Below are 23,407 nucleotides of genomic sequence, written 5' to 3' on the forward strand. Positions count from 1 at the left end.
GAAGCTTAGCCTTACATGTGAATGAATATGCACTGTACAGATGTTTTATTTCTGCTTCTGAAATTTCTTTCACTGACTTCAATGGAGCGAAAGGTTTGGACGTGGGATTCAGTGTGACTTTACTGTATGTTTAGCACATGGGACTTGAGGACAAATTTGTCTGTTATTTTGAGTTCTGATGAAGGGACGTCAACCTGAAACATTAACTCTGTGCTTCTTACCAGAGAAGCGTCCTGACCTGCTGAGAATTTCCAGCATTTTCTGCTTTTGTTTAAGGTTTTCAGCATCAGCAATTTTTTTGATTTTTGTGATTCTTATCTGGTTTCTAACTGAACTGTCAGAGATGAAAGATGGTGCGTTAACTTGCTGCAGTACAATACTTTGGGAACATACCTTTGACAATGTTGTAGGGTTAAAGGTGCTGATTTCTTAGATGTGTTAGTAAATTAATCATTCCTTCCTTTGTTCCTTTCATCAGATGTTCAGGAGATAATATTAGTTTTCACATGACTGCGTATAAACACTTTCTCAAAAGTCAGTACTGAAGTTAAGAGAAAAATGTCATCCTGGAAGCTTTCTTTCCATTTTCAGACAAAGCCAGTACTCACACAAGTATAGTCTATTAAGATAAAAAGTCTTTTCTTATTTTATACAATTCAAAATGAATTTATTATTTGGTTGTATAATATAGAACTATCATTTTAATACTGCTATTTCTGAACATGGTGGGAATTCCATTTAACAATTCACTACATTGAAAAAGATTATTAAAGCAGAACAACAGGAAATAGTGGTTTCAAAATGATTTATGTAGATTAAAACTCAGATTAAGTTTGAATGCTTCAATATCAAAGTAAGATTTAGTTCTGGATTTGTTTGGTCTTTTTGGTAAGATGACCACCAAATAATTTTGTTGAGAATCTTACTGAAATGCAATTATAATATTGAAATGAGCTCAATGCAAATGATGAAATAATAAGCAAAAGTGCAAAACCGTATAACTTAAAACACAATACTGAGGGTGTGCTTAGTAGCGAAATAAATGGAGGAAATAGCACAAAGTTAGCTCACTACTTAGAAGGGTGACAAAGGCAAGAAAGGAATCACTGGAATTCAGCTTCTCAGTCACAGGTAGACATGGTGGTGAAGAAGGCTTTTGGCACATTGGCCTTCATTAGCCAGGGCATTGAGTATAGAAGTTGAGATGTTATGTTACAGTTGTACAAGACTTCAGTGAGGCCGTAGTTGGAATATCGTGTTCAGTTTTGGTCACCCTGCTAAAGGAAAGGTGCCATTAAGCTGGAAAGGGTGCAGAGGAGGTTTATGAAGATGTTGCTCGGACTTGAGGGACTGAGTTATGGAGAGAGGTTAAGCAGGTTGAGACTTTTTCATTGGAGCACAGGAGAATGAGGGGTAATCTGATAGAGGTGTATAAAATTATGAGGGACATAGATAGGGTGAATATGCACAGTCTTTTTCCCAGGGTTGGGGAATCAAGAACTAGAGGACATAGGTTTAAGGTGAGAGGGGAGAGATTTAATAGAAACTTGAGGGGCAACTTTTTTACCCAGAGAGTGGTCAGTATATGGAATGAGCTGCCAGATGTTGAGGCAGGTACATTAACAATATTTAAAAGGCACTTGGACAGGTAAATGGGTAGCAAAGGTTTAGAGGGATATGTACCAAACACGGGCAAATAGGAATTTTGGTTGGTATGGACCAACAATCCTGTTTCCATGCTGTATGACTCGATGACTCTTGGACTTTCAACACAGTTAAACATAACTTGGGCATGAGAGCTCTGGTTGGAGAGTGAGATTAAGGAGGGACTAGGTAGATTAGGTTTTTTATGACCTTCATGGGCAAGGGCTGAATGGTTTTCATGTTGTAGACATTGTATGATTCCATTCAATCAATGTGATCTTCAACATAGTGTTTACATACAATGTCCTTGGTCCACTCATTAGAATAATAACTGTACCTTGTTTGTAGTGTAGATGTGAACAAGAACAGGGAGTGCATTTGAAGGAAAAATTGCGTGCAAATGAAATTGGAAGAGATGCAAACAATTAAAAAGCAGCAGAATGTTTTTTTTTAATTAGTCTTGGAAATGCTTGGCACTTTAATCCATTGGTAAAATTTGCCAAGGCTGAAGGGGATGACAGAAGAAGCTAAAAAGTGATAGAAAAAAAATCTGCAAACATAAATGTATAGGCAGTGATGGTGCAGCACAGCACTCAAGGCAACTGAAGTGAAGGTGATGATTCAGGATGTTGAACGGAGGAAGGTGGCAGTATTCACCATACATACACCATTCAAGTATCATCCTCATGAATCAGGATTACAGCAAATATTGAAGAAAGTAGAAGCAGGATTAAAACTATGCAAGCCCTGTGCTGTTTGATATTTGAACCTCTACATCTACCTCCATTATGATTGTAGGCTATTTGTGACAACGGTCCTTCAAAGACTGCTCTCTAACAAATACAACCTTGCCTATCTGTACTGCTTTTAACTTCAGAGTATGACTAATCAGGTTATGCTGCCCAGTGATCAACATGGCATATGTCTTTTCATGATGTAATGCTGAAAGCATAACATGCTGAAGTGCTTCTGAAAAAGACATCTAGTATTACAGTTGATGAAGCATTCATATATCTGATTTGTGCCATCCAATCTGTTATTCCAGCCTCCTTTTGAATTAAGAGGCTGTGTATGCCAAGGCAAAGTATGTCTAGCTTCTTTCTGTAGATGTGGGCTTGAAAGTATTAATGGGTGAGCAGGCAGCATCTATGTTATGTTTCACCTGACAGGAGTATTTTTTGTTGCTAACCCTTCATCAACTACTATAGTTATGGTAAGATTTCCTTTGAGAAACTTACTCTGTCTAACATCTGCAATTGGAAAAAGAAGACAGATGAAAAATAGAAAATCATAGAAAATAATACAGAAAGATGGTACAGAAATAATCATTTTAATAAGAGTTCCCCTCTCCACTCTTTAAACAATTTTTAAAGCTTCATCAAACAACCTCACATTCTTAAAAGAAAATGAGAGGTAGAAGTGATAACAAAATATGCTGCATGATGCCATAAAGATATTTTCACCAATTTGTCAACATGCATGCTAAAATAGAGGAGAGAAATTGGTTTGAGGAAAAGGGTGCTTGGAAGTTCAGAGTGCAAATCTGCACAAAACTCATGGACCCTGCCTCCGTATTATGCACTCTGAGACCTGGACTACCTATAGAACATATATCAAGGCTTTGGAAAGATACCGTCGCTGTTACAAAATTCTACAAATCCACTGGAAGTGTAACCACACCAATGCCAGCATCCCCAGATTTGAGACCCTAATTACTTCAGTTTTGTTGGGCAGGCCACGTCATTCACGTGTCCAACACCAGGCTCCCAAAACAGGTGGTGTGATTACAGCATTCTTGATCAAGAAGACTACTTCCTAGTCCTAGTGTGTTGTGATTGTAATTGTGATTTATCAGCCCAAGCTTCAAAGTTGTCCAGTCTTTCTGCATGACTGTTTCATTTCCTGAGCAAATGGAATTGCACATTGTGCATTCAGCAGCAAGCGTCACCTCTTCTGATCATACGATGGAAAGATAGTTATTGACGGAGCAGCTGAAGGTGGATAAGTCATAGTCATTTCCCTAAAGGACTGTTATAGTATTTCTTGGGGATGAGATGAATGACTGGAAACAATCACAACCATCTTGCTCTGTGTGATGCAAGACTCCTGTGATTGGAGATTTCTCTTCTTGCATCCCTCCAATAATCATCCATTCTGTGCATGTTAAAGTTTTAAATATGTTTACCCGTATATCATCATGCTATCACTATGCAAAGGTTTCTTAAATGATCTCATAATAAACTCTCTGAAAAAAATGACTCTAATGTTTCCTTCAGTCAAATACAGTACTCCATTATCATTTCACCAAATAATAATTCACTTGAATTTAATCAAAAGATAAATTACAAAGGAAGAATACAAATATTCCATGGTATCTTATATCTAAAATCTAGGGCATTTTAATTATTCAATTTTGTTGTAAGAAGTCTCTCTCTTTCTCTCATATTGTTGCTGCCTGCCACTATTTTCCAGGTCAGGCCTCATTTCTTGTTCAGGCTTCATTTGGTCAGAGAGAATTATCTGAAGTGGCGCTACTGTAAACTAAAACCTTTAAGTAAACCTGAAGGTTACTCCAAAGCTCGCTTGACAGTGGAACCAGATTAAAGCTGGGAAACCAACAAACTTAGCCAGTGTAAAGGTTTCACAGGAATAGGAATATTCTGGTGGGTTTCAAATGAAGTCTTCACCTACTCTCCCCAGATCTTTGGAGGCTATATCACACAGCATAGATCTGGAACAGTTGATGGTAGAATCAATCAGCCACAGCATCAAACCTGCTTCCACATTCTTCAAGGCAATCTATAATTCTGCTTTGTGGGGATAATACCAAGGAGAGGTGAATGCATCTTCAGTGTCACCTCAATTTCTGTAGCTCTATTTTGAATTTAATCTTCAGGGATGTGTACAGGAAAGTAAATTTAATTGTTTTTGAAGAGATACATCAAACATTCATATGTGAATGCACATCCTCAAGATGCTGAAAGATATTGCACAGGGTGGGTCCTTGTTGATCCTACCCAGCACACACTCCTGTTCATCATTAGTTTTCTGGGATCACATCAACATTATATGTTAAGCAACTTCAGGATGTCTTTCTCACCATCTTTTTGCTAGCCATGCATGATTCAGATCATAATATGTACATGAACATGAGACATTGTACTGCAGTCATATTTTGCTGTATTGTCCAAACAAATGGTACTTCAGACTTCAATTTTGCAGCCTATTACTTTTATCATAACAATAATTTTAGAGCACAAAAATCTTGTAATAAATTTGAAACTTTAAAAAAATACAGAATTTTCAGGTAACGTTGACAATGCTTCTGAATAAACTCACCTCTTTATGCTTTGATTCCTCTTTAAACTTTATAATTACATTTTTGAGTCTTATTTTATGGTACAATGTTAATTAAGGGTATTGTATTTAATGTATTAAATCATTGAACATATTTAATCAGAGATTTTTTAAAAAAAGACTTTGAACATTTCTTTAATTTCACTGGAATTCCCATCAGATCTTTTAATCCTCTTGAGAAGCAATATTCTGGTTGCAAATATGTTCATTTTTTTCAGAATTTTTCAGTTTATTCCAAGAACACCAGGAACTGGAGAGATTTTCTAATTAGTGTGGAATTGCTCTGTATGTCTTAAAATCCATCACTGGAAAATCATTTGTGTTGCTGTTTGTAAGGTTAAAAGAGGCTTAATGGACACATTTCAGCAGGTTTAAAGCTGTACTCATTCCTCAAATGCCCAACATACAAAGCTCCAATGAAAGTGTACATTATAAGGTTAGATGAAAGAATTTCTATGTGGTGCACTAATCAGCTGGGTTATATGACATGATTCTCTGCTGCAAATTCTGTATGCTTCTATGCATGAAATGATGAGTCCATGAAAACACCACATTGGTTAAGATTTCTTTCAAAAACTTCATTGCCAGCTACTTATCCTGAAATCTTCAGTAAAATCACTTGAAGAGTATGCTTATTTTCCATGGCATCTCCTTCAGTTGGAGTGACAACCTTGCATAGAACATTCCTAAGAAGGTTACAATGCAAGAAGGTGGAAATGAGATTTCTGCTTATTTATGTGCATCAGTGTATATCGTGAATCAAGCAAGGCATAATTGCAAATTTTAGTTGCCATAAATTCATTTTGATTGTTGAGAGTTATGACGGTCCTTCCTAAAAACCATCGTCTTATATATTTCATTGTAGTCCTGCAAATAACCATTGTTTAAATTCCACTGGCAGCAGTTGCAATACTTCTGCAATAATACAGTATGATAAGCAGAATCACAGTTTATTTATTGTTGTTCATGTTTAATCTTGGATTAAACCACTTTTCACGTCGAGACTTAATGAGATTTCTGAAATTACACTAACTAAACTACTTACCATTTCTAATTGATCTTTCTGGAACAATAAAATGTCACATCACACTGGTAAATTCAGAAGCTATCTGAAATTATCATCTAAGATAACAGTTTAGTTCTTCAAAGGCATTTATGTAAACATGCAGTGGAAGAGTTGTACAGTCCTACAATCTCATTCTAAGAAGACTATTTAAAAATAAATCAAATAAACAAACAGACAGACAATTGAGTTGAGAGCTGATAAATGTTAGTATTCTATTTATGAATTGATCAACTGTTATTAGCTTTGCAGAGGTTACTTTCATACAAATATTTAAACTGTGAAAGAAGTACGAGCCATCTTCTCTGAAGTAGACACTGCAATGATAAAGGAATAACTTAGGGCAGAGAATTCTGGGTTATTCCCTGTCATTTAAGAAAAAGATTTCTATCAGGAAAATAACTCCAAGCACATTAGCAGGAGAGATAGAGATCAAGTGTTTACTTTCTTTACTGGCACAAAGTAGAAATAGGTTTGTGCTAACAATAGTGTTGTTAGAAAACAACATTTGTACAATATGAAGGATGAGGGACTTGAGTAAGGGTTTTAATTATCAGTCTTCCCAGTTTAGGTGATTATTGTAATTGGTTCGCTGAAAAAGCCAAAAGCTTAACCTTTAGCACAAACACTTAACAAAGTACATATCAATCCAAGATGTTTTCTGATGCCATGAAACTGAATATGTGACAGTGCTAAAAATACACTAGCTATTTGTTTTCAAGGCTAAATGTACAAGCTACAATCCATGAAACCCTCTGTCAGTTCTGAATCTGGTATCTTAAGTACAAACCTAGCTGGTATGCTGCCAGCATGGACATAATCAATCGACCCCAAAATAAAATGTGATCCAAGATTGATGGCCTAACTTCAGGAACATAAAAGGACAGTTTTGTCTGCATTGTTTTGCGTCAAGCATGACTCCTGTCAAACAAGCAGGTTTGGCTGTGAAAAGGCACAGAGAAGATTGTGATCCATGTGCACAGCTTCCCTGTGGAAGTAGCATATGGGCTTGTCCGAAGTGACAGTTAAGGATTTTGTTAATTAAAAACAGAATAATCAGCTTAAAAAATGAGTTGAACAAAACACACTTTGAATTAATTATATATATTATCTGTGTAAAGCAAATTTCAGTTTGCACAGCTAATTTTATACTAGTGTAAATATATTTTCAGAATAGAATGGATGCCCTCTGAATAGTGTGATAATAATGTGTTCAAAAACTCACTTAGAAGGATATGCCAATAACATGAAAATTAAGTTATTTTCCTCCATTCTATAATACTGCTAGGTACTGAAATGTAAATCTACTGCCCAGCTCTTTTAACTCTGAAACAGTTGCAATCGTCCACTGATGGAATTAAGAAAATTGACGTCCTTCAGCAAAATAGCACTTGATTTCAAAGTGCAGCCTCGTCCAACAACAACATTTGAAACATTTTGTAAATGATAGGCTTTCATAACCTTTATTTTTTTTTGTTGTTGTAGCTGGCAGCACAGCCGAGATGTGCTGCATCAGCTTGTAATGGGAAATAAAATAAATACATTGCAATTAAGGAAATGTGGCACAATTTAAATTTAAAATCAGGTCTGATTACTAGCCATGACGCTGGTTAAAATATATAAAGGTATCAGAAATTGAAAACATTAGGAACAAGCATCCACACACATGCATAGAGAAAAACATGCATGCACACATACAAAGCCACATAGATATACACATATATATGCATGCATACAAAGCCTCGCAAATGCAGTGACACACACACATCCATAACAACAAACACATACAAACATACATACAAACAGAATGATGCATGAGAAATGAACGTCAGCCCATGGCACTTTTCCTGAAGCACTTAACCTCCCGCTGTTGATTGACATTATTGTCCACCTTTAATATGCTTTAATTTAGTCATTACATACACTGTTATGTTGATGACACTTTGGATTATTTGAGCTTATAGAGTAATCCTTTGCAATCCTCATCGCCTCAAGTTTCAAACCAAATAACGAGCATTGAACTACCATCTTACACTGAAAACATTTTAAGCATGCCAGTTAGCCATAAAACCCGTGTTATTTGAGGGGGGTAAATAAAGTCTATCTTTAGCAAAGTTGATTCAACCTGTTTCAATGTAAAATAAACTACTCACATAACGCATTCTAATAAAGTAGTTTTTATTAAGTTTTTTTCAGACTTGAGGTCACTAATAAAACATAAATATCTTCAAAATGAAGTACAAGGTGGTTTTATAAATAGGCTGCATGTAAATGTGAATGACATTGGATTGAGAAGAAGAAACTGCTTCATATTCAACTCCATAGATCTCTCTAGACTTCAGGATGGTATAGTGAATAGATAGGTTGGAAGTTTATTGGAAAGAAATTTGAACATAAAACAATTTAACCAGTTTGCCCAGTCAAAGCATAATATGTTTCTGGATGGAAGATGGTGATAATTGAAAAACATAGGCTTTGAAATAAGTGCAACATTATAGAGGATCCTGTTGGCATGTTTTTGAACTGTACTGCTTGCTGTCCTTATATGGAGATGCATGTGCTAGTACAGCCAAACATATCAAATATTTTAAGTTATTGCCCAATCCACATCTGTGGAAATTACAGAAATGTTAGTATGTACCCATTGTCTGTATATCCTGATGGAAGGTTCACATTGCAAACTTTTGATCTTTATTTTCTCCAGATGGGCAATGAAGGATTAATGAGTAATTTACCAGTACCACACAGAGCAATTTCAATCCTATTCTATTTACACTATTAACAATTTTCTTACTTTACAGTTTTTCCCTGGCAAAAATTAAGTGTTAAAATTATTTTCCTATCACCAAGAAAAGCCAAAGTATTCTAAGGTCCCCAAGAATAACATGGGTTGCTGTTGTGGCCTCTCCACTGACCCATCTGTCCTCATCATCCTTGTTTGAAACTTGTCCACAGACCTATTTGACATTAAGTAATTCATTGATTAATCAATAGATTCTTATACATGGATAGGAATGATAAAATGAAAAGCTAACTGTGAGATGGAGTGAGATCTTAACATCCTTGTTACTGATCTGTGGAATGCTTGAGATTCTGGTCCTTTTTTTGGGAGGCTTGTTAACATACTTCCAATATGCTATATGCCCTGAATGAGTACACCAAAATTGCTTGCTGGCTCTGGTCTAATATCGGGCTGCCCCTGAAGGCTGAACCAACCAGCAGAAAAGTAGATTTGTGGACAAGTTTCAAACAAGGATGTTGAGGACAGATGGGTCAGTGGAGAGGTCACAACAGCAACCCATGTTATTCTTGTGGACCTTAGAATACTTCAGTTTTTCTTGGTGACAGGAAAATAATTTGAACACTTACCTTTCTGGGCTTCTTCCCTCTGCCTGCCAAGCTTTATTTTGTCAGACATTCAGAGCAGTAGGCTGTTAAATTATTATGGGGGCGTAGAGGGTGCTTATACCCGTTATAGAAACGTCAGTACCACTCATTCACAAGGCAAGAGCCTGACCATTGATAGCTAATAAAAACTCAAGGAGCTATTTGAAAGCAAATATCAGATGGAGCTGTAGGATCAGTGTACAATGGTAACTCCACTACAACTTGTTTCCAATGATCAGTGAGAGTTAATGTTGGTTCTTTGTTGTCCTTACCTAATAGAACTCATAGATGCTGCAAAGTATGAAATGGCATTGTAATATCATATTGCTAGAAAGGGTTTCTAAAGCCAGATTTTTGTTAGGGCATTATTGTGTATATTGTACACCAAAATCCTTAGATACAATTCCAAACCCATCAATGAGTTTTATTTCATTTCTTACATTCGTTATAGTTAAAAGTAGAAAATGATAGAACTTCAACTGAAGCTGCAGTACCAAACAGCTTGCGCACACAAGGATTAAGAGGTTGAAGTGATCACAAAGTTAATTAAGCTCAAAGAGAAACTTCCTACCTGAAGCACATTCTTTCTGCTGGATTTGTCTTTCGCCCAATCAATCTGAGCACCACATAGGTCCGCATTTTCTGGCTTATAGCCTATTTTCTGCACAGAGGGATGAGGTTTGGGGGGTGAGGGGGGGAAGAATGAAGAGAAAGATGTCAACTCAGAATCTCAATATTCTAGTGAGGGCACATGTTAAAAATGGGAGGATTATTTAAAAGGGATAAAGAATTGTTTTGACAAGTTAAATGGAAATTGAAGTTCAGTATTTAATTGAACACTCCAGGATATCCAACATCAAGAATTGGAATTCTAAACAGTGTTTTTTTTTATCTGCCTTACACTGGAATAATTATTTAAATAAAACAAAGTTATTGTATGTAAAATCATTTATGCATCACTTTTTTATAAAACAAAGTGTCCCTTTAATCTTATTCTGGTGAGCACTTAAAGATGTCATTGCTGGGGATTTGAATATATTATTTATTATCATAACCTAGCACCATCAAATACTTTAAAGCCAGTTACAGCAGGTAGTTGCACTATCGAGCATCCTGAGCTTTTCCCCTGCAGCTTGTCAACTCAAAATAAGAAAGAGCACCCTCTACTGTTTCCCTCAGTTGCTTCACTTTCATTACCATTCTCCCTTGCAACCTCCCTCAGTGTGACTAGTTAGATTTGTAATCATCTGCAGGTAGTTTGGTGCCCAGTGGGTCTGTCACCACTGGCAAGAATGCACCAATTTATTTCACTCTGGGCCTGACTGCTGAAAGAGAAAGGGTAGTTTGTTTAAAATTGTATCATTCAGTTACCATGTGCTGTTTTCAATTTAACATCTCTCCATGGCTGTGAGACTTAGACAATAAGGCATTGTAAGAAGCAAATGTGATGCTTCAGAAAACCTTAATGCACTGTACTGCACACAAAGCATGTGAGTCAGTGAGAGATCAAACCAGACAATAGGTCAGGAACCTATACTCAAAATTATAAGTGATGGTTTGGACATGAAACCTGGTATTTTTGGTACATTGGCCTGTAAGGTGGTGCGTTGTGGAGGAATAAGGAACTAGTAAAGATAGAACCACCAATGCCATACACAGTTCGAGACCAGAACTGGCTCATTGCATAAGGATAGCAGAAGTCTAGAATGAAGGGATGAAAATGGTTGCTGCACCAAATATACCCTCCAACTGACTTAACTTGATGTGATCCACTGGGATTGTTACTGAACCTACACCACAGACAGATGCTTACCAACTATGCCATGGCATCGGCTTTTCCAGCTTGCCCATTCACATTCAATAGCTTTCTCAAAATACTCAGAGAAATGGCACATAGTTATTGTGCATGCAGATTAACTGAAACATTATTGCCATTACATTCTCAGTGTTGAGATAATACTTAAAGGGTTAAAAAAATGAAGCCACTTCATAATTAAAGGGCTTTATAAATATATTTTCTTTGTTCATAGCCCAAAAACAGACTGGTGGCAGCCAGCCATGGTGCCTGAGATCTTTGCCAAATGCATCCTGTGTGCTAACTCCCTAACCAATTTCTGTGGATGGTGGACTCAGGAGTTCCAAAAAATCTCACACTGAACATGGAAAGCATGGCTCAATTATCATTTACCACAGCCTGGATGTGCACCATATGAGCACTCTGATGAAGTGCCTTTTATCTAGTGTCATGTGTTTCAAGTCCTCTAGCACCATCGTCTGACTTTTATCAGACATACAAGTCATTCAAAAACAGAGATCATTAAATCTCACCTTTCTTCAATTGGTAATTTTAGGAATCAGTTCAGTGTTTAGTGATTGAATTGCACCTGTGATCGTGCACAATCTAGCTCATGTCTTATTGTAGAAGTAAGTTCCTTTTGGTAGACTACATGAAAAACTGATTCATTGAGTCATGGAGAGATATAGCATACAAGCAGACTGAGTCCACACTGACCATCAACAAATCAACCATTTAAACACTTCCTACATTAATCCTGTTTTATATTCTCCCCACATTCTTATCAACGCCAGATTCTACCAGCTACCAGTTAACGATTTGGAAGAGGGGATCGTGTGTAGCATATCTAAATTTGCTGATGACACCAAATTGAGTGAAAAGGCAAATTGTGCAGAGGATGCAGAAAGTCTGCAGAGAGTACAATGTTGGTAAGTGCAAGGTCATCCACTTTGGAAGGAAAAGTAAAAGATCAGATTATTACTTAAATGGTGAAAGATTACAACATGCTATTGTGCATGCATCACAAAAGTTGGTTTGCAGGTGCAACAGGTTATCAAGAAGACAAATGGAATGTTAGTCTTCATTGCTAGAGGGAGTGAATTTAAGAGCAGGAAGGTTATGCTGCAACTGTACAGGGCACTGGTAAGGCCACACCTGGAGTACTGTGTGCAGTTCAGGTCTCCTTACTTGAGAAAAGATATACTGGATTTAGAGGTGGTGCAGAGTAGGTTCACCAGGTTGATTCCCGAAATGATGGGGTTAGCCTATGAGGATAAATTGAGTGGCCCAGGGCTATACTTGCTGGAATTCAGAAGAATGAAGAATTTCTTACAGAAACATAAAAAATTAGGAAAGGGATAGATAAGATAGAGGCAGGAAGGTTGTTTCCACTGGTAGGTGAGACCAGAACTAGGGGACATAGTCTCAAGATTCAGGGGAGTAGATTTAGGATGGAGATGAGGAGAAACTACTTTTCCCAGAGAGCAGTGAATCTGTGGAATTCTCTGCCCAGGGAAGCAGTAGAGGCTACCTTATTAAGTATAGTTGAGACACAGTTAGGTAGATTTTTGCATAGTAGGGGAATTAAGGGTTATGGGGAAAAGGCAGGTAGGTGGAGCTGAGTCAACGGCCAGATCAGCCATGATCTTAATGAATATCGGAGCAAGCTTGATGGGCCAGTTGGCCTACTCTTGCAATTTCTTATGTTCTTATGCACCTACACACTAGGGACATTTTAGAATGCACATACCAACCTGCAGGTCTTTGAAACTTGTGAGAAAACCCACATGGTCAAAGGGAGAACGTGCAAACTCCTGAAACACAGCACCGGAGGTCAAGATTGAAACTAGATCTCTGGTGCTGCGAGTCAGCAGCTCTACTAGCTGCATCATTGAGCCACCCACAAACTTTGTTTTCAACTTCTGGAAAGGAATATACATCTCTAGAAAAATTCCTTATATAATAGATGAACTCATCCTGCATTTGATTAATCACTGAGTGATATCTGCTGTGGAAGTTATTCACCTACTCCATACTTTCTCCACATGCATTTAACTAATTCTAGAGAGAAGTTCTATTTACCTGGAGCCTAAAAGCTAAGCAAAAGCACATATAAATTGTAAAGTAAATCTTCCCCTGACAGATTTTTTAAATGATACTATTACAGAAGCACACATGCCCAAAACAGAACCACAAGCTGCTGCAAAGATGGTGAACCATCTGAAGAAAGTTCATCGACCTAAATCGTTGACTCTGTTTCTTTCTCCACAAAGACTACCTGACCTGCATAATATTTCCAGCTTTTTCAGAACATATATTGTGGACCTAGGGCCAACTTGTAAAAGATGGAGACTAAATTGTGCTAGATCATCCTGAGGTTATAAAAGACACTGCATTAAAGCAAGCCTTTCTTCTTTTAATGAATGTCATAGTCAGAGCTAAAGGTTCTGAGGTGTAAACAATGGCCAAGTCCAGCCATATCTTGTTGCTTTGAAATTAATAATGAGTGGAAGTCACTGGGAGAAAATAGAAAATTGATATTTGAACTGGTTACCATATAGTTACTATATTTCCTATCTGTTTAATAGTAAAATGACTGATAAAGTTACATCAAAAAAACACCTTATACCAAATAGAGATTAACCCCTCTGGGTAATAAAACTCATGTACAGTGAGAACACAATCTTGGCTATAACAAATGGAAAAATGATTGTAGTGTCACTTTATGGTTATATAATGATCACTGGGAACACAATTTAAAACAAATGTTCTCTTTAAATTAAACTAATCCCAGGTAGAAATAGGAATGACATCCCCATATATCAATTCCTTCAATCATCATGACAGTTATGCAGAAGGATTTGAAAATACCAGTTCCAAATGTACGTTCCTCGGACATTGCAGGAATAACCAAATGTGTGGAAGAAAATCCAATACTTAAGAATGGGGCTATAATCCAACTTATCTGTCAATCATATTTATTGAAAAAATGTTGAAAGAATTATATCAAATATAGTGGCTTACATTAATATATTATTTATGCGCGCACACACACACACACACACACACACACACACACCTTGAACCATATAAAACCCAATTGATATTGAGTTTCATTTTCATTACTAAAATGAATATTCCTCAACACAAATACAGGCAGTCGCCAGGTTTACGACAGGATTCTGTTCCTGACAACTGTGTGTAACCCAAACTGGTTGTCAGTCGGAAATGAACAGAAATAGCTGTGACAGTAGAGAAAGCAGGCACAGAAAGAGTAGGCTGCCAGCAGCCTCCCTGACTTAGTGAGTGAGCAAGTCTGCTCAGCACTCTCAGCTCTGCTTGGCTTGACCCAGTCCCTGACTGTTGTCGTTCAGGGATTGGGGAGATGAGGCAGAAGATGCCTGCAGCCTCACAGATGCCGGCAAATCCATTCCCTGGTCATTAATTGGATTGCATTTTTTGAGTTTGCTCTATGGAAGCTCTTTGTCATGATTCCAATGTTACAGAAATGAAGTAATTTTAAGTCGCAAGTACTTCCTTGGCTATAAAGCTCTTTGAGAAATAGATGTGAAAGGTGTTACATAAATGTTATCCTTCATTTGTGTTTCTTTCATTCTTACTGAACAAGAATTAGAATTGAAGGGCGATTGAGAATTTCATCAAATCAATAATTAATTCTGTAGTCTTTGTAAAGCTTTTAAACCATCTCATACGTTGTTCCCATTATAGTTACAGCTACAGCCAGCAAATAAGTTGTAATAGTTACCATAAGTTGAAGTCAATGATTTTTCAAAAGTTGTTATCAACGCTGGTGTTTACAGACTACCTGAAATTTATAAATGGTGTAGCCTCGCTTGTATGGACATATAACATTACACAAAGGGTGCAGAGTGAAATCAGTAGATGTTGTTGATTCAGCATTTCAGATAAGCTACTTGGAAGGGCAACCATCTAACTGGTGTGAACATTTCAACTGCTTGTTGGGAAAACTTCAGAATTCCATGTTTCAAAGAAGTAGAAGAATAGTTTCAAAAATTGTATTATCATCCATCTTCCAGCAACTCAGTGTCTCAAAGAAAAATATCTGTGTACATTGATGTTTTGAACTAGTGCTCAGATAAGAGCCTAGACCTTGGGATAAGTGCCAGGGTTAGAATGAGTTTAAAAAGAGGCAGCTCTGGACCACATGGATTTAATTGGGAAGATAAAACCAGATGAAGATGGGATGTGATGGTCTCAGTTTGAGGCTTTTTCCATCCTGTTCTCCACTATTTTCTATGGTCGTTGACTGTGATCCCACCCCACTACTTCACCTTGTTGCCAAACTTGTAGTCAACCATACAGTCCAATATTAAAATTCAGCGCAGCTGCAGTCACAATGATAGGAAAACTTGCAGCCTTTGCTGTCATTACTCCATTAAAGTGATAATAACTTCAGGATTTCCATGCATGTTTTACATCAAGATCCAGAACTTGTTTCCCAGATGGATCATGAGTCCTTATCAGATCCTGTATCATTTTCATTCCATTGAGCTCATGAAGAGTAAGGACACATTATGAATCTTTGCTGCATGCAAAAGATTCCCCCCATCTTCTAAGATGGTTAAATGCAAAATAACAGTAGAATATATGCTAATATAAGATATTGACTGCCTGAATTCATATATAAACATACACAAACATGAAACAAAAGATGCAAGTTCCAAAATAACACCTCTATAATTGAATCACCATATTATTAGCAAAAAAATATCCAGTAGACAAAAACAAATGCGGTGGTTTGAAGTAAATGACAATAGATAATCAGTATAATCAGGTTGGTGTTCTAAGGCAGGGTTAAAACACCTTTGTAAATGTATGAGGTTGTAATCACTCAATCTCTTAGCTGTAAACAAGTTCTAAATAATTACCAGCCAGATATCACATATTCTGTCCATGGATTCGCTAATTTACTGATTGGTTAAATTTGTTTATCAGTCCATGTTTTATGGCTTGTGGTATTTGACTAGAATTCCCTCAATGTATGTAAACCAAAGCATCTGTAATGGGGTTAGATCCATTAAATGCACTACTCAGGCTCTTTTAACTGTGTTTTAGTAAACACTAGAACAGCCTAAGTGATTGAGTAAATTCCACTTATCACATAAATTAAGGTTTACTGTCTAATTTGTTTATATGTCTCTGTTATAGCTTTCTCTTTGCTGTCACTGAAGCTTGGACTGATTAGTAAAATTATACTCAGTACAAGGTAAACTTCATTTGAATTCATAATCTGATTCTGTGTTCTGACATTACTAACTGGAAATAATGCTCTACATCAGAGTTCTGGTCCACTATTGCAGTTAGTTTTAATTCACATCATTTGCTTTTGACAACGTTTTAGTGATGATGACTTTTCGTTGACCCTGACAGTTCCTGTTAACTTTTTTCAAGATATGATGCACTTTTTGTTTCGCTTTATCTGGATTTTCTTGTATTGAGGAGAAGCATTTGACCTGAGGCATGATGGCAACACAGCAGTAGAAGCATTTGTTTCATAATCTCAATGTCGTAAGTTTGAATTCTGTGACTGCTTAATAACCAAATCTGCCAGCCTTTCCACCCCATAAGCTATAAAATCTGATCAGTCCAATCGCTTTGATTGTACAGCAACTCTGAGATGATGTGTGCCTGAGATCACAACCATATTCGCTCTTTCACAATGAATAGAGTGGAATTTTTTCACCTTGCAGTTGTCAGTTTTGTTGGTTACACAATTGGAACACATCAGTTTTGTTATTTATTTGAAAAAAAATCTCGATAGGCTACCCGACTCCAGATTCTAATTCACAGCAAATGAGTTGAGCTCAGGGATTTAACAATGCATTTTTATCGTCTACTGGGAAGTCAGCAAGTTATTCATTCAAACATTGTAGATGGGCTCAATCATGATCATATTTGTCCAGAGGTTATAAAAGGGAGCTCTCATGATCATTGTCCCATGATACGTAGGACGGGGAAGAAATAAATCGGCAGTTTATTTATGGCATTGCATGCGGACATTTTGTCAGTCAATAATGGAGCAGTTTTATTTCCTACATTCACTGAATTCAAGTCCTTAGTTGGTCAGAAATACAGCTCACTTCAAGGACTCCTCAAGACTCAGGACGTTGGTACAGTCAATGGTTTATCCATACCAGCAGAACTGTGTAAAGTTGTGGAAGGTTTCAGTCTAATGAACCGTTTGATTGCTTGCAATGTGAACACACATTCTTTGGCTGTAAATATCTTTACATGACTAAACAATAGGCTTGTTTCTTCCTACATCAGCTGTGAAGACATTACTGGCAGGAAAGAGTGAGTAGCTATTTTCTTGAGAAGTTCCTCAATGCTTGAGAAAGGTAATATTCTTTCAAAGTAGGATTCATTTAAAAAGTGGCAAAACCAATGCAAAAACTAAAAAAAATTACAAGTTGTTTTCTCCATCATAAAGAACTATTAAACTTATCCATTTTTTCACCCATTATCTTTAAAAAGGAAATATTGGTAAAATGGCCCGTGTCTCTGCTGAAATCAACACATTTTAACTGAACCAAGTTAATTAGTGTAAAATAATTAAGCAAGCATAAGCCCAAATTTGTTGAGCCAAAAATGGAGTTTTCCCTGTCTGGTGTAAAAGACAGTGGGAGGAGTTAACCTGTCCATAAGTGTGGCCCCATGACCAGAGTGAAAGAGAGAAAATGGTAACTCTCTGCCAGTTGCTCCTATTTGTTATCATTCAATTGAATCATCCAAATACAGCAGCAGCACACTTAAATCCCAGCCTTATTTTTAGCTCCTGACATCACTACTCCAACTCATACATAAAGTCATCCGGAATATTGTGGTCCATGTCAGAATACACATACGGTCTAGTTGTCTCTTCAAACTAGTACTGAAAAAACTGGCTTCTTGATAAGCCAAACACGAGTCCCTTCATGGCGTTGCCCCTCCTTCTCTTTGTAATGCTGACCCAGTTGAAGGACCCTTTGAGATATCTAACTTCTTCCCATGCCAGTCTCTCAAGCATCCCTGATTTTGATCTCATCACCAGTGACAGTCGTGCCTAACCCTCTCTCTCTCTCTCACACACACACACACACACACACACACACACACACACACACACACACACACACACACACACACACACACACACACACACACACACACACACACAGAGTCATAGAGTCATACAGCATGGAAATGGGCCCTTCGGCCTAACTGGTGCATGCCGACCAATATTCCCGTCTAAGCCAGTCCCATTTGCCCATGTTTGGCCAATATCCCTCCAAACCTTTCCTATCCAGGTACCTGTCCAAGTGCCTTTTAAATGTTGTCAATCTACCTGCCTCAACCACTTCCTCTGGCAACTCATTCCATATACTGACCACCCTCTAGGTGAAATAGTTGCCCCTCAGCTTCCTATTAAATCTCTCCCTTCTCACCTTAAGCCTATGCCCTCCAGTTTGAGATTGTCCAAACTGGGAAAAAGACTGTGCATATTGACCCTATCTATGCCCTTCATGATTTCACACACCTCCATAAGATCATCCCTCTCCCTGGAAGATAGAGCATAATGTGGGCAAATGTAGCTCCCTTTGATAGAAAGAATAAAAGAATGTTCTGTTTTCAAGAAATGAAGGCACCTAGTATAATAAGATGGTCTCTTGACCTCTACCTCGTGATGACCTTGCATCTTACTGTCTACCTGTACTGCACTTTCTCTGTAACTGTAACACTTGATTCTGCATTCTGTTATTGTTTTACCTTGTACTACCTCAATGCACTGTTGTAATGAAATGATCTGTATGAACGGTATGCAAAACAAGTTTTTCACTGTACCTTGGTACACGTGACGGTAATAAACCAATTTACAAATTTACCAATTAATTTCTGAGTTCGAAAAGATTTAGACATCCTCATAGATGGAATCACAAAACATTAGCATGGAGGTACAGAGAGTGATTAGGAAAGCAAATGACATGTTGGCCTTTATTGTAAGGAAGTTAGAGTACAAACAGAAGAAACTCTTCCGAAACTCATACCAGGCTTTGACCAGATGATACACACATCACTATGTACAGTTTTAGTGTTTTCTTATTTCAGAAAGGACGTGCCTTGGAGACAGTGGAACAAAGATTTTGTGGATTGATTTCTAGAATGACATGGGCATCCTATGAACCTGAGTAGAACAAATCAGTGACTTGATTGAGTTTTTTTTTTGAGGAGTTAACAAAGGTAATTGATAAGGGTAGGGCAGTGGATGTTGTGTACCTGGACTTCAGTAAGGCATTTGACAAGGTCCTTCATTGATCCAAAGGATTAAGATGCATGAGGGACCTTGTCAAATGCTTTACTGAAGTCCAGGTACACAATATCCACTGCCCTACCCTTATCCATGGTGACTTAATTTTTGGATTCAGAATTGGCTTGCCCATAGAAGACGGAGGGTAGTGGTGGAAGGGTATTATTCTGGCTGGAGGTCTCTGACCAGTGGTGTTCCAGAGGAATCAGTGCTGGGACCTCTGTTGTTTGTGATATATATATATCTAAATGAGTTTGATGAAATTGTAGATTGGTGGGTTACTAAGTTTGCAGATGACACAAAATTTCTGGAGTTGCACACAATGAAGAAGGTTGTCAAAGGATACAGCGGGATATAGATCATAGAGTCATAGAGCAATACAGCATGGATGCAGGCCCTTCAGCCCAACCAGTCCATGCCAACCACTGCGCCCACCTATCTAGTCCCAATTTCCTGCATTTGGCACATATCCCTCTTGGCCCCACCCCTGCATGTACCTATCTAAGTGCTTCTCAAATGATACTATTGTATCTGCCTCAACCACTTCCTCTGGCAGTTCATTCCATAGTTCTTTTCACACTTCTGTGTGAAAAAGTTGCCCCTCGGATCCCCTTTAAATCATTCCCCTCTCACCCTAAATCTATGCCCGAGGTACAGGCAGAGAAAATGGCAGATGTGTTTAATCCAGGCAAGTCTGTGATGTTGCACTTTGTGAGGTCAAATGTAAGGAGAAAATATACAGTTAATGGCAGGATCCTTAACAGCATTGATATCCAGAGGGATCTTGTGGTTAAAGCCCATAGCTCCCTGGAAGTGGCAATACAAGTAGACAGAGTGGTGAAGAAGGTGTAATGCAGGCCTGTCTTCATCGGTTGGGGCACTAAGTATAAAAGTCAGGAAGTCATGTTGCAGCAGCATAAAACTTTGGTTAGCCTGCACTTGGAGTATTGTGTGCTCTTCTGGTTTCCCCTTAACAGGAAGGGTGTGGAGTCTTTGCAGAGGGTGCAGAAGATGTTTACTAGGATGCTGCCTGAATGAGAGGGTGTGAGGATAAGGAGAGAATACAGAACATAGAACAGTACGACACAGTATGGGCCCTTTGGCCCACAATATTGTGCCAACCTATATAAACCTACCCCACGATCAATCTAACCCTTCCCTCCTACACAGCCCATAACCCTTCATTTTTCTTACATCCATGTGCCTATCCAGGAGTCTTTTAAATGTTCCTATTGTATCAGCCTCTACCACCACCCCCAGAAGTGCATTCCAGGCACCCACCAATCTCTGTATAAAAAAACCTCTGACACCTCCCCTAAATTTTCCTCCACTCACCTTAAATGGATGCCTCCTAGTATTGGCCATTGCCACCCTAGGGAAAAGGTGCTGGCTGTCCAGTCTATCTATCCTTCTCATAATCTTATACACTTCTGTCAAGTCACCTCTCATCCTCCATCACTTCAAAGGGAAAAGCCCTAGCTCGCTGAACCTTTCCTCACAAGGCATGTTCTCAATCCAGGCAACATCCTGGTAAATATTTTCTGCATCTTCTCTAAAGCTTCCACGTCCTTCCTATAATGAGGCAATCAGAACTGAACACAATATGATCTAACCAGAATTTCGTAGAGCTGCAACATTACCTCGGGGCTCTTGAATTCGATCTCCTGACTAATGAAAGCCAGAAGACCATACACCTTCTTAACCACCCTATCAATGTGCGTTGCAACTTTGAGGGATCTATGAACTTGGACCCCAAGATTCCTCTGCTCCTCCACACTGCTAAGAATCCTACCATTAGCCTTGTACTCCACCTTCAAGTTCAATCTTCCGAAGTGTATCACTTCACACTTTACAGGATTGAACTCCATCTGCCACTTCTTCGCCCAACTCTGCATCCTGTCTATATCCCATTGTAAACCACAACAACTTTCTACACTATCCACAACACCTCCAACCTTTGTGTCATCTGCAAACTTACTAACCCACCCCTCCACTACCTTCTCCAAGTCATTTATAAAAATCACAAAGACCAGGGGTCCCAGAACAGACCCCTGCAGAACACCACTAGTCACCGACCTCCAAGCGGAATACTCTATTACTACCCTCTACCTTCTGTGGGAAAGCCAATTCCAAATCCAGGCAGTCAAGTCTCCATGGATCTCATGCCTCATGCCTTTATGGATGAGCCTACCATGGGAAGCCTTGTCAAATGCCTTACTAAAATCCATATACACCACATCCACCATTCTACCTTCATCCATTTGTTTTGTCATCTCCTCAAAAAACTCAATTAGGCTCATGAGGCATGACCTGCCCCTCACAAAGCCATGCTGACTATCTTTAATAAGAATATGCTTCTCCAAATGTTTGTAAATTCTGTCCCCAAGAATCCTCTCCAATAGTTTACCCACAACTGATGTAAGACTCACTGGCATATAATTACAGAATTATCCCTATTAACTTTCTTGAACAACAGAACAACATTTGCTATCCTCCAATCCTCTGGTGCCTGTGCTATGGCCAGGGAGGATGCAAAGATCATCATCAATGCCCCAGCAATCTCTTCCCTCACTCTCCGTAGTAACCTGCAAGGTTGGATAAACTTGGATTGTTTTCTCTGGACTGTCAGAGGCTGATGGGAGAACTGACAGAAGTTTACAAAATTATGAGAGGCATAGATAGGGTAGATAGACAGGGTAGAAATGTCAAGTACTAGAGGACATAGCTGTATGGTGAGAGGGGGAAAGTTTAAAGGAGATGTGCAGGGCGATCTTATTTTTACACACAGAGTGGTAGGTGCCTGGATCCTGCTACGTGGTGGTGGAAGCAGATATGATGGTGGCATTTAAGAGGCTTTTACAGAGGCATATGAATATGCAGGAAATGGAGGGATATGGATCATGTGCAGGAAGAAGAGATCAGTTTAATTTGGATTCATGCTTAGTAGTCACATTGTGGGCCGAAGGTCCTGTTCCTGTGCTGTACTGCTCTATGTACTATTGTGTAAAGGAGTTTATGCACAAACTTGAACAATAACTTCGCCTCAGAAAAACAATGCAACTTCAAGTGCAATTTCCATCCAGATTTTGAGTTTAACACAGAGCAGGACCTCTACCCTATTGCCTCCATATAATTGATTTTGTTGAAGAATTTAATTATTTGCTCTACAGATTGTATCACAACAAATAATCCCAACATATTAAAGAACTGACTGATATCCATCATGCACACATGTACAAAATGTGCTAACTACTTTCTTCTCATGTATAAAAGGATGCTTAAAAGAGCCAAATATTTCTACAACTATGGAATTTTCTTGGTATGTTTTATTCAGAACATATGTCAGGCTGCTGTTCATCGATTACAGCTCAGCATTCAACACCATCATCCCCTCAGTACTAATTAACAAGCTTCAAAACCTGGGCCTCTGTACCTCCCTCTGCAACTGGATCCTCGACTTTCTTTATCGGGAGACCACAGTCAGTGCGGATCGGTAATAACGTCTCATCCTCACTGACAAACAACACAGGCACTTAGCCCACAGCTCTACTTTCTCTTCACTCATGGCTGTGTGGCTAAGCACAGCTCAAACGCCATCTGTGAATTCACCTGTGACACCACTGTTGCTGGCAGAATCTCAGATAGCGACAAGGAGGCGCACAGGAGTGAGATAGGTTGGCAGGTTGAGTGGTGGTACAACAACACCCTTGCACTCAACATCAGCAAGACCAAGGAATTGATTGTGGACTTCAGGAAGGGGAAGTCGGGAGTCCTCATTGAGGGGTCAGCAGTGGAAAGGGTCAGCAGCTTCAAGTCCCTGGGCATTAACATCTCA

The 23,407-nt window shown here is 38.5% G+C and overlaps 1 protein-coding gene across 2 annotated transcripts in view; it reads right to left on the bottom strand.

Annotated features, from left to right (window-relative positions):
* The window catches only part of arhgap15 (Rho GTPase activating protein 15), a 593,944-nt gene that overhangs the window by 397,190 nt on the left and 173,347 nt on the right, over positions 1–23,407 (bottom strand). For both annotated transcript variants that reach the window (XM_052029237.1, XM_052029228.1), the window contains exon 7: positions 10,023–10,112. In XM_052029237.1, the coding sequence (XP_051885197.1) occupies positions 10,023–10,112 (90 nt within the window). The remainder of the gene's footprint in view (positions 1–10,022; positions 10,113–23,407) is intronic.

This window comes from Pristis pectinata, chromosome 1 (assembly GCF_009764475.1).
Source record: "Pristis pectinata isolate sPriPec2 chromosome 1, sPriPec2.1.pri, whole genome shotgun sequence".
In the NCBI taxonomy this organism is placed as follows: domain Eukaryota; kingdom Metazoa; phylum Chordata; class Chondrichthyes; order Rhinopristiformes; family Pristidae; genus Pristis; species Pristis pectinata.